The sequence below is a fragment of the Oryza brachyantha genome, chromosome 3 (assembly GCF_000231095.2).
Source record: "Oryza brachyantha chromosome 3, ObraRS2, whole genome shotgun sequence".
NCBI lineage: Eukaryota > Viridiplantae > Streptophyta > Magnoliopsida > Poales > Poaceae > Oryza > Oryza brachyantha.
The window spans coordinates 5,468,850-5,483,916 of NC_023165.2; the positions used below are offsets into that span (position 1 = coordinate 5,468,850).

Here is a 15,067-nt window from a genome sequence, read left to right on the forward strand (position 1 = left end):
CAGCTCTGTAGTTGCTCTGGGTTTTGGGATACAATATTGCCTACAGAACTATTCACATAAATATTATAGGCTATGCAACTTCTTGTCCTTGTCAAAGAAATTTTGGAGATACAAATAACGCATAAATTCGATAGATAATTGCATTCCTTTATTATTGGATAAGGGAGATACGGAGTAGATTGCATCCACGGCCTCTGCATCACATTGCCAACTAATGCTCTTGTCAAACTCGATAGTTGCACATCAGCACTACAAATCGTTAGATGGTTTCAGCTGCAAAATTTGGCATACACTAATACTGAATGGGTATAATTCTCGCTATCAATTGTTACACCAGGTAGTGCCTCTCAAATCTGAGTTGCTGAATAAGCCATCTTGCCCTTTAGGATTTTCGAGACAGCCCTGATCGTCGACGGCGTCGTCCGGCAGCATCCGCCGATGAAGCTCGCGCCGGCTTCCTGCCATCTCTTCGCGAGCACGTCGAAGCTCTTGTGCCCAAAACACTGTACAGGCTGTGCACGCAACGCATCGCGGAACCGTCAGTTTGATGAACAAGATGACCAAGAATTTGCACAGAAATGTACTATGTTTCTTCGCTTGTCAGTAATGAAAAGCAGATTAGGGTAACAGGTCGTGCTCACCAGCCATCGCTTCGCTCTACCGTCCCAAACCTCTCCGCTGTTCGGGTACACCGCGATAGCCTTCTTCGTTTGCTGTCAGAGACAGAAGCGAGCCGACAAGTTCAGAAAAGTTTACAGAATCGATGCAGAGCAAAATGCTGGGCAAGATGGAATTGATGTTGCTAAAGGAAGAATTTGCAAACCTTCTTGAGCTCGCGTATGATGCTCTCGATGAACTGAGGCGGCGTGCAGTTGACACCCACGATGGCCACCTTGTCGCTCGCGTTGAGAATTTGGAGGCAGTCTGCAAAGCTCTCTCCTGAGCAGAGGTTCTTGCCGTCCACTGAGCTGAAGCAGATCCAGGAGGGAACCTGGATGTCCTCTTCCTCCAGAAGCTCAACCAAAGCCTGGATGCATGGTCACAAGTTTCAGCAAGGAACATCAAATGTAACATCACTTTCAGTACTACCGAAAAACATGCCCCAACCTGCGTTTTTTTAGAGAGAGTGATTCAGATACGAAAGCCTCACCTGTGCCTCCATTTTGTTAGGGATGGCCTCAAACGCGATCAAGTCAGGGCCGGCACTCGCAAGAACCTGCAGCCGGCGCCGGTGGAAGTCCTTCAGTTTTTCTATCGTGATGTCTTCTCCATACGACCCACTGCAAGATACAATGATGCATAAGAGGTTACAAAGCGTAAAAAGGTTTAACTAATGAGGGCCAATTCGTGGTTTTGCAGCGCTGAAACTAAAAGGTTACCTGTACTCTGAACCATCGGCAAGATACGCTCCATAGCTTCCAATGGATGCAGCGACCAGAGCACGGTTGTAAACAGGCTTGGACTTCCTCAGCGTCGACTTCCAGAATTCGTCTCGTGCTTCCAGTGCCAATTCAACGCTCGTTCGCAGTAAGCCTTCTGCATCCTCAAGAAGGATTCCCCTGGCCAAGAATCCTGGGATAGTTGCCTGCAGAGAAATACAAGAAAGGATGGCATCAATTTCTCTGATGCTGAAGGTGAATGATGAGACAGTTATGATAGCGGGGGATAAAAAAGATCACCAAGCTGATGATACCTGGTAAGATGAGGAAATGATTACATCGGCACCTGCTTCAAGATATTGCATGTGAACCTGCATTAGGATTTGACCAAAAAAAAGTGACTTCCAAAATAATTGTGACACAGTTCAGTAGTCCTGTCTATCAGGAGTTGGTGCAACAGACACACACAATTCACGCATACACACTAGAAAAACAGTCAGTCTTCTAAAAACTCAAGAATAGTCCATTCTGAAAAGGGATTAAATTTTAGTCAAACGATGGCATTACTTAAGGAAAAGGAGGCGTGAAACTGAATGCTCAGAGAATGTTGGACATTTAGAGGTGTTCACCTACTTCTCCGTATCACGCTCAAAAGAGTTGGTAATCTTTTATTCTTTCATTTCCAAAAAAAAGCTCTCTAGACACATCCGAAAAAACTTGGTAGGTCGGTTGGTGAGAGGGGGAAGAGGTACAGTGTTCGTGTCCCGGTCAAGACCAAAACAGCAAGACTTCAGTTTCAGTTTGTAGTAGTAGTAAAAATCTTAAGATTTGTTTACTTTTTCGTCGAAGAAGAGGGAAACGAGAGTTGACTAATCATTATCAACCCAACAGAGTACATACCAAGACCAAAGGGACGAACACACATACAACTGTGGAACAGCTCATGTCTTCACATGACACATGGTCAACCGAAATGCAAACGCAGCTCAGCTGGCTGCCTGGCTTTGCTTCGCGAGGCGAGGTGCAACAACGTGATCAATCTATGGCGCCACGACGGGATGGCTAGCAGATGAGATGCATGTGGGCAAGGGTGGCACGAGCTGAGCATTATGCATGCAGGCACGTCGACGGCGGCGCGACGAACGGCCGGCCGGTGAGAACCACGGGAAGAAGAAGAGGAAGAAGAAGAGAAATTTACCTCCTTGATGAGGTGCGGCTTAGTGATGAGGCAGGCGGCGCTCCAGAGCGGGTCGTTGATGTCGGCGCCGAGCGCCTCCAGCTGCGTGGCGAAGCCGCCGTCGATCACGGCGCACCCGCCGGCGCTCCGGACGATCTCCACCACCGCCCCGGCCATCATCGGTCAAATCTATCAACCAATCACTCCTTGCACCACCCAATCCACGGCAAGCAGCAGATTATCTAGCCGTGCGCCCAAGGAGCCACGAGCTGAGGGGTTAACGCGAGAGACGAGCAACGAGACGGGGCAGTATATATACCGGCGAGCGGCGAGATCGATCGATTCGATGGAGGAAGGAGACGGTAGGTAAGGGGAGACTTAAATTTGGCAAGAAGCAATAACGCAGACAGGCAGGCAGGCTATGTAGCAAGGTGGCACCGCGCGCAGCAGGAACAGCGGGACGTACGCGGACTTGTTCCTGGGTTAGGTACGGTCGCAGAATCGCAGACCGGTTGGCGTCCAGGTTAGATGGACGAACCATGGCCGGCATCAGTTACATGTTTTGAGTAATTTTCGGAAGAATTGTCACGTTAAATGTTTGATTGGATATCGGAAGGGGCTTTTGGATACGGATGAAAAAATGAATTTTACGGCTAGCCTAAAAACCGCGAGACGAATCTTTTGAGCCTAATTAATCTGTCATTAGCACATATTGGTTACTGTAGCACTTATGACTAATAATGGAATAATTAGGCTCAAAAGATTCGTTTCAAAGATTTTTTTCATAACTGTGCAATCAGTTTTATGGTTTATTTATGTTTAATGCTTTATTTAGGTGTCTAAAAATTTAATTTGATGTTTTTTTTAAAAAATATTTGGGAACTTGTACAAGGCCTTATTCGGTTCCATGTTGGACCGGCGCAACGCAACGGCAAGAACGGGATGCGTACGCATGCGTACACAGAAATACGGCGCAGACTTTACGAGAACGTTTGATTTATTAGAAAGGTCGTCCGGACGAGAGAAATTAATGGGCTGCCTGCGCCCGAATGGGATCATATGCAGCTGCATATGATACCGTAGAAGTGAACAGTGTAAACTTGACCGATTTTTAACCGTTCGATTAGAAATGCATGAATCAGATCTAATTATTACATTACTTCTACGCAATGGTACAGTGTCAAAAACACCGTGGCTACAGTCGGGCCCGTCTGCTCCGTGTCCTTGTGCATCCGCGCTCGAACCGGATTCTCTATCGTCCCATTCAAAAATCAGATATACACGGTTCCGTGATTTGAACGTGTTTTCAGCCGTCCGATTTACCACGAGCGCACGAGATCAACTGCCACAGTATATGTGAACAGTACATATGCTACAGTATGTTTATTGGTTTTCGCTGTAGCTACCGTGTTCAAAGCCAAAGTTCGGTAGAGCAAGCCGTATGTTACTGTGCATTTTGGTGACTTTTGTTCCCTACATTAGAGAATCCTGCGTCGTGTCCCCTGTGGGCCTGTGCCATGCTGTTCTCCGTATGTTGTTCGTCAGTGTCGTCTCCTTCACGCTCCTCCATGCTGTTCGCTGGTGCTGCTTCTCCGTGCTGCGCCGTAGGCTTGTGCCGATCTTGGCCCGCGCCCTTCGTGCTGCCCGTGCAGCACGGCGCCGATGATACTAGATCATGTCAGTTACTTAATACCAATTAATATCATTTGATTTATGATGTATTCCGTCCGAACAAGAGTCTCCGTTCAGCAGTAGTTCTGTTAATTTTTTACTCATGCATGATGCAGCTATTGGTATAGGAGTATTCACAGCAGCTACGGAAGCTGGTTGGTTTGGCTCGGCTGGGCTATGGTAAATGGTGCTGGGCTGTCGCCGGACTGGTCCACCCTGTCTTTTCACGCTTATAATCTAAATTTTTTTAATCTTAAATTAGAAATTATTTGGTCTTTTTATTAAACCTTATTTTTTATTTTTTGGTTTTTAGATCGTTAAATATATATAAAAGTTTTATTTATAAGATATTTTTATTTTGTAAATACGTTGTTTGACTGAGATATCGAAGAGTAGGCAGATATATGGTGCGGTCTTTTAAAAAGAGACGGAGATAGTGTGCGAATTTGACCCTTATTTTTTCTTCCCTGAAGGAAAATGCTTGCACGGCCAGGCCAGCTTTGTCAGCACAAGCGTGACTGTGTAAACGTGATGAATCAGGCTAAGAAACAGTTCAGTCCACCGCATGAATTGGGCAAGGGCACGCAGGTCTGAAGAATCGGTTCGTTCCACACAACGAATCGGGCAACGTCCAACTACCTTCAATTAGGCAGTCACTCGGTTGGATGTTCATTTGTTTTTCATGTCACCTTAATAATTATTTAAAAAATTTAAAAGTTTAATAAGATATATTAATATGAGATGTATCACTTAACAAACATGCATTCAAGTTTAAATTTGATTTTTTATAAGTTGTAGCAAAAATGATTTTTTTATTATGGATGCACATATTAGTTTCAGTTTAAATTCCATTTCCGTTACAACTTGTTAAGCTTAATTTAGACTTGCATATTCGTAGAATGATATATCTCGTATTAATCTATATAACTATATTATCATATTTTCAAAATATTTCAATGATTATTTACGTGACATGCAATAAATAAAGTGGATATCATGTTAAGAGATGAAAATACATCTCCTAACACTCTTTAGAAAACTGTTGTGGCACATTTTGGCTGTATCATGACTTTCCATAAGTACACACTATTTTATTATATTAATAAAAACATGTAGAATATAATTAGTAAAAAAATAAACTAGAATAGAATAGAATTATAATACAAGTTCAGAATAAAAATAAAAAATAAACGATAGTCCATGTAGAAATATAATTTTGAAAGAAAATTGGATTTCAAATTAGAAAATAATATTGAGAGAAGAGTCATCTAATAAACAATAAAAAATAGTCCGTGTAGAAATATAATTTACAAAAAAACTCAAATTCATAATAAAATTAACAAAAAATAAGAGAAAAGTTCATCTAGAAATATATATTTTTAAAAAAAATCTAAAAATCGGATTAAAACTGAGTAATATTAAAATAAATAATCTACATAAATACACAATTTAGATGTATATAAACACAGATAAACATAAAAATGCGAAATCGAATTTACATAGGAGTGCAATATAGAATCCAAGTAGAAATATAAATTCAAAACAATAAAGTACAAGAAGAGTCCGTACCTTTATCTTTACTACTAAAAAATACGGTCCTCGTACGTCGCTTACGTCATGCAACGTGCATGTCCGTGTTGAAAAATCAGTAACTTTTTCAAACGCTGTGTGTTAATGGAGGGGATTCGGACGGATAGTGATTAAATCATATCGTAAACTATAATTTTAAGTGGATGTGGATCTTTTTGATACGGATGGTTGCAGATGTCGAAAATGGTATGAAGTCGACTCAAAAACGGATTATTATGACCGGATGTGATATGTACATACAATCAATACATTGTCATTCAATATTGGATGAAAAATACTTTGACTATTGATGAGCTTTTGAATGAGTGCTTTATGGACTAAAAATTCGAATTATCCGTCAAAATTACTATCGGATTATCCGGTAAAAAATCAGATAATCCGCATCCAACAGATATTAACGATATCACATCTGTATCCGAATCCGTAACTCAATATCCGAATCCAACTCTATATCCGCCGGATAGTTGCAAACTCCTACCACATTCTCAATTTAAACGGATTCGGATCAGATATTATCGGATCCGTTAACGCCTCGCTCGTATCTCAATACATACACGGGAAAGCTCTCACACGCGCTCCTAAAACCCACCTATCACCACTTCCAGATGGGTCCCACCATCCTCCGTCCCACCTGTCAGCGAAACAAGGGTCGTGTGCCTCATGTGAGAAAAGACGCGCTCTCGGGGCCTACCTCAGTACGGACCAGTAAAGCCCGGTAGCTTTCATAGTGCTACTGGAGTGGAGTAGTATTAATCCTTTTCTCCTATGGAGTCTCGGCTAAGGTCAAGTAAGCATCTAATACTAGTATGCTCCACGTTATTTGTAGATAACTTAAAAGACAATATTTATAGTAAGCTAGTATATATGGGTTGTCTCTATATCATCTTATGCTAAGCATAATGCATTCAATACTTAAGCTATGCGCTTGCTGTATGCTTGCTTTGCTGCATGCGTCTTGTTGCTCGCGCTTAAGCTGTCGATTGCATGAGCACCGGCTTCCTTGTATCTTTCTTTTTCTCTCCTCCAGCTCAGATTAATATAACATAGACCGATAATAGTAGGCTGATTAACTCTTATTGTACTTGTCCTAATCGGCTCGTCAGCTCGAGCACACGCATGTGAGTTGGGACTGAGGCCGCGTTCTGGAGTGGGAGCGGTGAGGGTTCTGGCAGTACATGATTAATTCATTATTACCTATTAAAAATATAAAATATATTAATATGATTTTTAAAATAAATTTTCTATATATTTTCTTATTAAAAATATACTGTTTAGTAGTTCGGTAAACGTGTAAAACAAGAGAGTTTAGGTAACTAAGCCTCCCTGACCGAACCCGGCCCGAGAGGACACAGGGTGACTAACTTTTGTTTTAACTAGTATAACCCCATGTAATTTGAGGTGGAACATCCCTTACCCAACTAATGGGAGACACAGACCCCAGCCGACCGTGCAAAAGATAGGAATATTACGCCGCTTTGAAAGCCATGTATCGAGCCTGTTAACTTCCCACACTTCACCGTCCTTCGGCCGTTCGGTATGCCCGATCTCCACCTCCATCTACGAGGTTTTCACAGCAACGACACGAGCCAGCCGGTCTCGTTCCGCCGCGGGCCGAGCCCACCGAGCTGGCCCACGTAGCCCAGCAGGCAGCAGCAGTACGGTCTTGTCGCCTTTTCGGTGCGGCCGGGGCGGGCTACTGCCCATCGCCACAGGCCACAGTGGGCTCCACGGGTCAGTTAGAACATGCTCCTTGGGCCGCAAGCGCCCAGTACTCCTAACACCGCGTGTGTGCCGCATTGCACGTTGCGCGTCGCGGTGGAGGAGCATGGCGAGCAGGGGCGGGGCGGAAATAGGAAATAGTCAGGTGTAGGGCTGAGCTAGCATATACTTTATCATTTAAAATTTATGGGGTGAATTGATAAGATATAAGTGAATTTATATAGCTTAAGGCTAGGCCTTTGATTCTGCCCCTGATGGCGAGCGAAGCAGAAAGCAGCTACACATGCCATATCCGATCGTCGGATCCTCACGCGCAGCACGGTCGTCGTTGGCTCAATTCCCACGCGATGCCTGCCTAGCTTGCTTATAGCATTTTACATCGCTGATCGTATCCTATTCTCTTTTACTGATCGTGAATGTGTGTGATGACTCTAACAGAGTCGTGAGGCTGATGCGAGTGGTACGCGAAAAACGACCAAAAGGACGGATACGTAGCAGCTGAGCTGGACTACTGCGTGGATCCCGAAATCACCGCATTTCGTTTGCTTGAGAATTGAGATGACGGTATAAATATCATTCGATTTGTTTAGAGCGAATTATAGGCGCGAGCGTCATGCGACTCGTCCATCCCCTGGCCAGCTCGTGTGCACAACGCACATCACGACGCGTGCCTTGCTGGCTCGCGCGCTCTCTCTCTCTCTCCCATGCCTTCCCCGCAAAGAGACCATGTTGATGTGCACACAGTGCGCTGCACACTCACCCACCCAACATTGAGAACCGCAAGAAAAGCTCCTGTAAAAATGCAGGCAGTTCATCGCTGCTTAGGGCCCGTTTAGGCGTTGTTCGGTTATTTCTCAAAAAGAGACGGATTAAATATAATTAACAGAGAATAATTCCATACTATAATAGATGTGGAATAAATTGCTTTCTAATCCCCTTTGAATCTCACTGTGATTGGGATTAACCGAACAAGGTCTTAGATGATAACAAATTTTAGGAGAAGTGTCACGTCGGATGTTGACTGGATGCCGGAAGAGGTTTTTAGACACGAATGAAAAACGAATTTCACGGCTAGCCTAGAAACCATTTTTTGAGCCTAGTTAATCCGTCATTAGCACATGTTGGTTATGGTAGCACTTATGGCTAATCATGGACTAATTAGGCTTAAAAAATTTGTCTCAAAATTTTTTCCGTAGTTTTTTTTTTCATCTATATTTAATACTTTATTTAGATATCAAAAGATTCGATGTTATGTTTTTTTTAAAAAAAATTTAGAACTAAACATGGCCTTGTTCAGGTCGCGTGTCAGGGTTACTCGAGGATTGCTAACATGCAGTAGTTTTCTCTGATCTACGCGGGGTTATTGGAAGGATTTTTTTTTTATAACAAAGGATTTCCATTTCTTATTACCGGGCTGTAATTGAGCATGAGTGCATGCACAGTTGCACATCATTGACTCTTGATGACCTGTGGAGAAACTAAAAATAGTGCTGGGACGGTGGCACCTTCATGCACGCCAGTGCAAAATGAGCATTCGTACAAGCGAACGATATCGCTTGTGATACTCCCAAAACTCGGCGTCACGCGAGGCCACGTTGTTCGTCAGTTTCTGTCCATGTTGCCAATTGCCAAATGTAGTTGCCGTGTTCAGTCAGCCTCATTTCCTACGGATAGGGTGAAAACGGTGGCACCGTAATTACTGGTGGACCGATTTTCATCTTTTACATTTGACGTTCCCACTAATTGTTGGAAACGGTAATATAATTGACATTATACGATTGGAAATGATTTGTTCGTTTACTGACCATGGGGTGACAGCGTGACGTATATTTGCAAAAGAGAAATAATTTATGAGTACTTTTTTTTATAAATGATATAAAAGTTAAGGCTAGAAAAAAAATTGATGAAAAAACCTCACAATCAACTCTAAATTTAAGATTAAAAATTTAAATTTGGGCTTATAAACATAAGCAGAAAAAAATAGGTGTACGAGTGTACAGAATATAACGAATGACTAGTTGTCTCATGCGTTACTATCTACTACCCATGATTTGTGTATCTCATATAGTTGTGTACTACTGTCATTGATTATTTTAGGTTCATCTAGTGAACAAATGTTTTAAAATTTTAATTCCATGAATCAAAACATTCACTTCCGTTGGATGATAATCTAAAGGTATACACGCAAGTTTAAAAAAAATTTCATACACGTCCTCCCCCATGCATCACGTGCATGTTTGACAGAAGAACACAAAATCAAACGTTTGATCCATACCAAAAATGGATTATCTTTATCTTTTCGTTTGTATTTATGCTTATAAGTCAAATTTTATATTTTCAACCATAAATTTAAAAACGATTTTGGGGTTTTTTCATTACAGTTGATGTTCGAGTTTTTGCTTTTATATTACCAAGAACACACGTATAAATACATTATTTTCTATTTAGAAATATATTGTTTGACTTTTTTCACACTCTACTTTTACACTGTCCACCTTATTTAAAAACTTTATATATCAAAGTTTATGTAGCATGCCCCCGTACCATCCGGGAGGGACTATGGCGATTTTCATGTCGTTGTCACGTTTTCGATTCCGGGTTAAAGAAACGCTTTAGCATGCTTTTCGCCGGTTTCATACATACAGATACGTCACTAGCTCGTTGCTGTGATTGCACCATTGCCAATTCCTGTTCTTTCCGGTTCTAGTAGCAGCATGACTCGGCGCAATCCTTTCCTTTGCCTTCCACGTGTGTGCCTATATTTTAGACTGTTTCCAGATGCGAAGGTGGTGGTGGTGGGGAAGGGGATTTCGATTTTCGGCTTGGTGATGGCTGCCGTTAGCGAGCAATTTTTAATACTCGGGGTGGGGCGTTCCTTCCATGGCGACCCTACTACTTATTGCTCGGCTCCCCACTCGGTGCCCCCGTCTCTCTTTGCGCCAAAGGTAATCCATCCCATTCCATTCCATTCCACGCCATCGAATCCTTCGTCTTTTTTGCTTCTGCCTTGTGTTCCAAAGCAGTCTTGGATTCGTTCTGTTTAACTGTTTTGCATTGCCCCGAGAATTCTAGTTTCGATCCCCAGCTAGAGCAGTAGAGCGTTTCGTTTTCGTTTTCGTCTCGTTCGTTCATAACGTTTGATCTGCAGATCCTACAAACTCGCCCCGCCGCGAATAAGCATGGCGTCTTCGTCGCCGCCGTCTGACCCGTCCATGGAGACAGCAGCGCCGCGCGCGGCTGTTACGGTGGAGAGGAAGCTCAACCCCGACCTGCAGGAGCAGCTCCCCAAGCCATGTAAGCAGTTCTTCCATCTCCCCTCCTACCCAGACGCTCACTGCCTGCAGTGCAGGGGTCGAAAAATATCCATTCATTCGTTCTATTTTCTTCTTCCTTCTCTTTCTTCTTGAGTGGATGTTCACTCAACGACTCACTGATCAGAGAATGAGAGGGGTCGCCTGCAAGCATGTGGTTGTGCGTGACGGCAGCTTGACATCAGTTTAGACCTGAGAGATCATCGTTAGTTAACAGCAGAAAAAATACTTGACACTATGAGAGCAGTAGCACCGCTACTGCTTTACTGTTAATACATCTTGTTACAGAAAATTACTGACACAATATGACAATACTAGTAACTGTTCGTAACCTGAAGACCGTAGCCCAGCTTAAATGTAATAACTGACTAAGGTTGCGTTCTTTTTTTACCGGATTATGCGCTTTCGAATAGTTGAACAGTGTATATTTTAAAAGAAGATTTATATAAAAATTGATCGTTTCATATAATAAATAAATTTTAGTAGTTAATTCAATAGAAAATCAGATAATGTTTTCTTTCTATCTGCCTGAACTGTTTCTGTTTTCTGGGGTCTCGCTGGCGTGCGCGCAGATCTCGCGAGGGCTCTCGCGGCGGTGGACCCGAGCCACCGGCAGGGGACCCGGGGGCGCGACCCCCGCGGCATGAGCGTGCTCCAGCAGCACGCCTCCTTCTTCGACCGCGACGGCGACGGCGTCATCCACCCCTGGGAGACCTTTCAAGGTGAGTGACCGATCATCTTCCCGTGTCCGTGTGTCTGCCGTGAATTCTCCACGTCGCGATCAATCCGTCTCTTCTGTGCTGTCCCGTTTCGGACAGGCAGCCGCTTGTCTTCTACTGCTAAGCTCGACGCAACAAAAGTGATTAGGGGTCGCGTGTTAGAGCAGAATTATGAGTTTACGATCTCCGATCAACGATTGCTTGTGCAGATGTAGTATGATCCTCTTCTTTGCCTTGAGTGTACCTTATGCTTTCTTTTGTTTTGTTTTATTCCCACAGGCCTGCGAGCGATAGGGTGTGGGTATCCCGTGTCATTTGCTGGCGCCATACTCATCAACCTCGTCTTGAGCTATCCTACTCAACCGGTAAAGTTTGGCCTCTGCTCTGTGCTCCACGTGTCCCGCTTTATACCATTCAATGCAATACCTTTGCTGTATTTTTTCAATCAGTGTGTTCATATATGGACTAATCTTCTTGATTATTAAGTAAACAAATTGTATCGTGGCTCATTTTTAAAGGCGTTTGGAATTTATATGTTGGTCTGAATGATACAGCACATTCTTTTGTAAGTGTGAAGATCTGTCACTAGCCCTAGTAAATAGGAGTATTAAATTGTAGTGACTTTTGTAAATGGGAAGATATATCTTCCGGCTTTGGATTTGATGTGTTTTTTTTATGGAGGTGCCACAGATGAACTTATGTTTACACTTAACTTGCAAATGCAGGGATGGATGCCTTCTCCTCTGCTTTCTATCCATATAAAGAACATTCACAAGGGTAAGCATGGAAGTGACTCTGAAACATATGACACTGAAGGGAGGTACGTAACTTTTGTATGCAGAACTTTATCATTACAGTTTCTATGTCATTTCAAATTTCTCACTAGTTTACGCTTTTGTTAGGTTTGATCCATCAAAATTCGATGCTATATTCAGCAAGTATGGCAGAACCCAGCCAAATGCTCTGACAAAAGACGAACTGAACTCGATGCTTAAAGCAAACCGCAACATGTATGATTTCATTGGCTGGTAAGCGGATAATCGAATTAGCAGTGTCGTTCTCCATCTACGTTTTTTTTCAGTTACGTCTTCGATAATTGGTTGTTCCTATAAACCATCACAGGATTACTAGCTTCGGTGAATGGATGCTACTGTACAGCGTGGCCAAGGATAAAGAAGGGCTGTTGCAGCGAGAAGCTGTTAGAGGCGTCTTCGATGGCAGCCTGTTTGAGAGACTTCAGGACAGCAAGAAATCTGCCTGAATGTTGCAGTGAGCCGTCCTGCTTGAACAAAGGGTTGACAGTAAATCTAATAAGAAAAAAAACACGCCTTTGCATTTGTGTAATTCAAATGAAAATGTTAATTACCCCATAACAGTACTTACGATGTGTGTAATCCGCCTCATGATACGATCTTAGTTCCATCTTTTCTATACAGGTGCATGATCCAAATTTACCCTTCAATTATTTTTAAAATCGATGTGAAGTTACCGTTGTTGATTTGTGTTGTGCTTATCTAAGGCATCATGTAAACATATTTGTTCGTGAATTCAAGTTTTAGTTAGTTGTTTAAACATATACTCTCCGTTTTAAAATATAAGAATTAATATGATTCAAATTTTGTACCATAATATAAATATTTCTGCACCAATTCACATGATTTCAATCGTTTCAGAGTCAATCATATGTCTTTAAAGAAAATCTAATCAACTCAATTTTTAAAAAATGACTAATGAGGAGGGAAATATTTTGACATCTTTATAATTTATGCTAGACAACAGTAAAATAATTATATTTTAAAATATTAAAGTGATTATATTATGACACAGAGGTATATAAAGTTGCGATTGATGAATGATATAAAGCACTCATCTTGTCAACTCATATGTACTTGTCTAGTCGAGTTTGAATTTCATAGTGTACATACGCTGCGTTCGAAAATTGCTATTGTACCATCATCAAAATACAAGTTCGCTGAAGCGCCACTTCAAATTTGGGATTCGCGAATGCCATTATGCAAACCAGGCAACACCTTAAACTGCCATTTCTACCCTTTTGTGCAATGAATAAAAGATTTAGTAAAGTGTCCCTATGTAATTTGACAAAATTACCCCTAGCTTAACTCTATCTCCCCCAGAAATGGATCGATCATATCGAGTCGCGCCATTTGGAATGGAGCAGCGACACGTGCAGTTGTTGAATTTTCCGATGGTGATGTTGATTTTTTTTTTCAAATGATGTTTTATTGTTGTTGTTTTAAATTGTGCAGATATGCTAGTTCTTTTGTTGTTAAATTTATTTAATTAATATGAAATGTTCTTTTGTTCTACTAGTTCTTTTTGTTACCCATGTTTATTTAGGGTTGATTAAAATTGTCGGTTTTTCCAACTGTAAAATCAACACATGTAAATATAATTATAGTTGAATTGTTTCGACCAAGGGCATTATGGTCAGCAAATATAGGAAAAATGGACAAAACCATTTCCATTTACAAGAACGGAAGAAAATGGCATTTGGACGAAGTCCCTTTAGTTGAGAATGGCGCTTTGACGAATCCCAAATTACATGGCGTTTGAGCGAAACCATGTTTTGATGATGGTACAATAGCAATTTTCTTCTTCGTTTTTCACACGCACACTTCTTGAACTGCTAAACGGTGAATTTTTTGCAAAAAGTTTCTATATAAAAGTTATTTAAAAAAATCATATTATCTATTTTAAAAAATTTTAAAAATTAATAATTAATTAATCATATACTAATCTATTAGTACGTTTTAGATAACTAACACCCCTTCTCCCCTCGAATGAACGCAGGCATAATGGTAGACCTTCCAATGGGATGGAAAGGTCTGGGAAACCTATATCCATACCCAATTTTAAGAAAATTATTCACACCTAAACTAAATGAGTATTAACAATGCGTATGAGTAACTCAATAGGTAAGATGAAAGATATATGTGGTTCTCATAGGTAGAAATGAATCAAAATTTATATAAAATTGATCTTATACATAATAAATTATCCTACCAAATTTCAGTTAAATTTAATACATTTATAGGGTGAGCATGGGTTTAAAAAATTTAAATCCAATTTTCTACATCATACTAAATGAGTATGAATAAAGTAAGTAAAATGGATAATACCCTCTCCATATCTAAAATTGCACTGTGTAATTATTCTTTATCAATATCTTACCAAAATGACATATGTATAAATATGCAGTGAATAACGAATAACTAGTGGCAGGTTCACGTAATGGTATATTTGTATAGTGTTCTAAAACAGTTGGATATGAAGTCTCATGCACATGTATATTTAAGTTTGAAACCTAGGCCGCATTCGTTTGCTCCCCCGGGTTAACTTACTATCTCGTTTTTCGCGCGCACGCTTCTCAAACTGCTAAACGGTGTATTTTTTGAAAGATTTTCTATAAGAAAGTTGTTTTAAAAAATCATATTAATCTATTACATATTTTTTAATAATTAATAATTAATTAATTATATA

General features: G+C 41.2%; 2 protein-coding genes across 2 annotated transcripts; one reads left to right on the forward strand and one right to left on the reverse strand.

The window, feature by feature from the left end:
• Positions 1 to 90: 90 nt before the first annotated feature.
• On the reverse strand, positions 91 to 2,855 carry LOC102705053 (homocysteine S-methyltransferase 1). The gene is made up of 7 exons (XM_006649590.3): positions 2,578 to 2,855; positions 1,694 to 1,750; positions 1,380 to 1,585; positions 1,151 to 1,280; positions 824 to 1,027; positions 642 to 713; positions 91 to 512 (listed from the first exon to the last, which is right to left on the reverse strand). Exons 1-7 carry the CDS (start codon positions 2,734 to 2,736, stop codon positions 348 to 350), a joined length of 993 nt encoding a protein of 330 aa, XP_006649653.2. The 5' UTR covers positions 2,737 to 2,855; the 3' UTR covers positions 91 to 347.
• A 7,478-nt stretch (positions 2,856 to 10,333) lies between these two features.
• LOC102705324 (peroxygenase-like) lies at positions 10,334 to 12,995 on the forward strand. Its single transcript, XM_006649591.2, has 7 exons — positions 10,334 to 10,481; positions 10,685 to 10,830; positions 11,420 to 11,569; positions 11,846 to 11,931; positions 12,292 to 12,386; positions 12,469 to 12,594; positions 12,689 to 12,995. Exons 1-7 carry the CDS (start codon positions 10,417 to 10,419, stop codon positions 12,825 to 12,827), a joined length of 807 nt encoding a protein of 268 aa, XP_006649654.1. The 5' UTR covers positions 10,334 to 10,416; the 3' UTR covers positions 12,828 to 12,995.
• Positions 12,996 to 15,067: the final 2,072 nt, after the last annotated feature.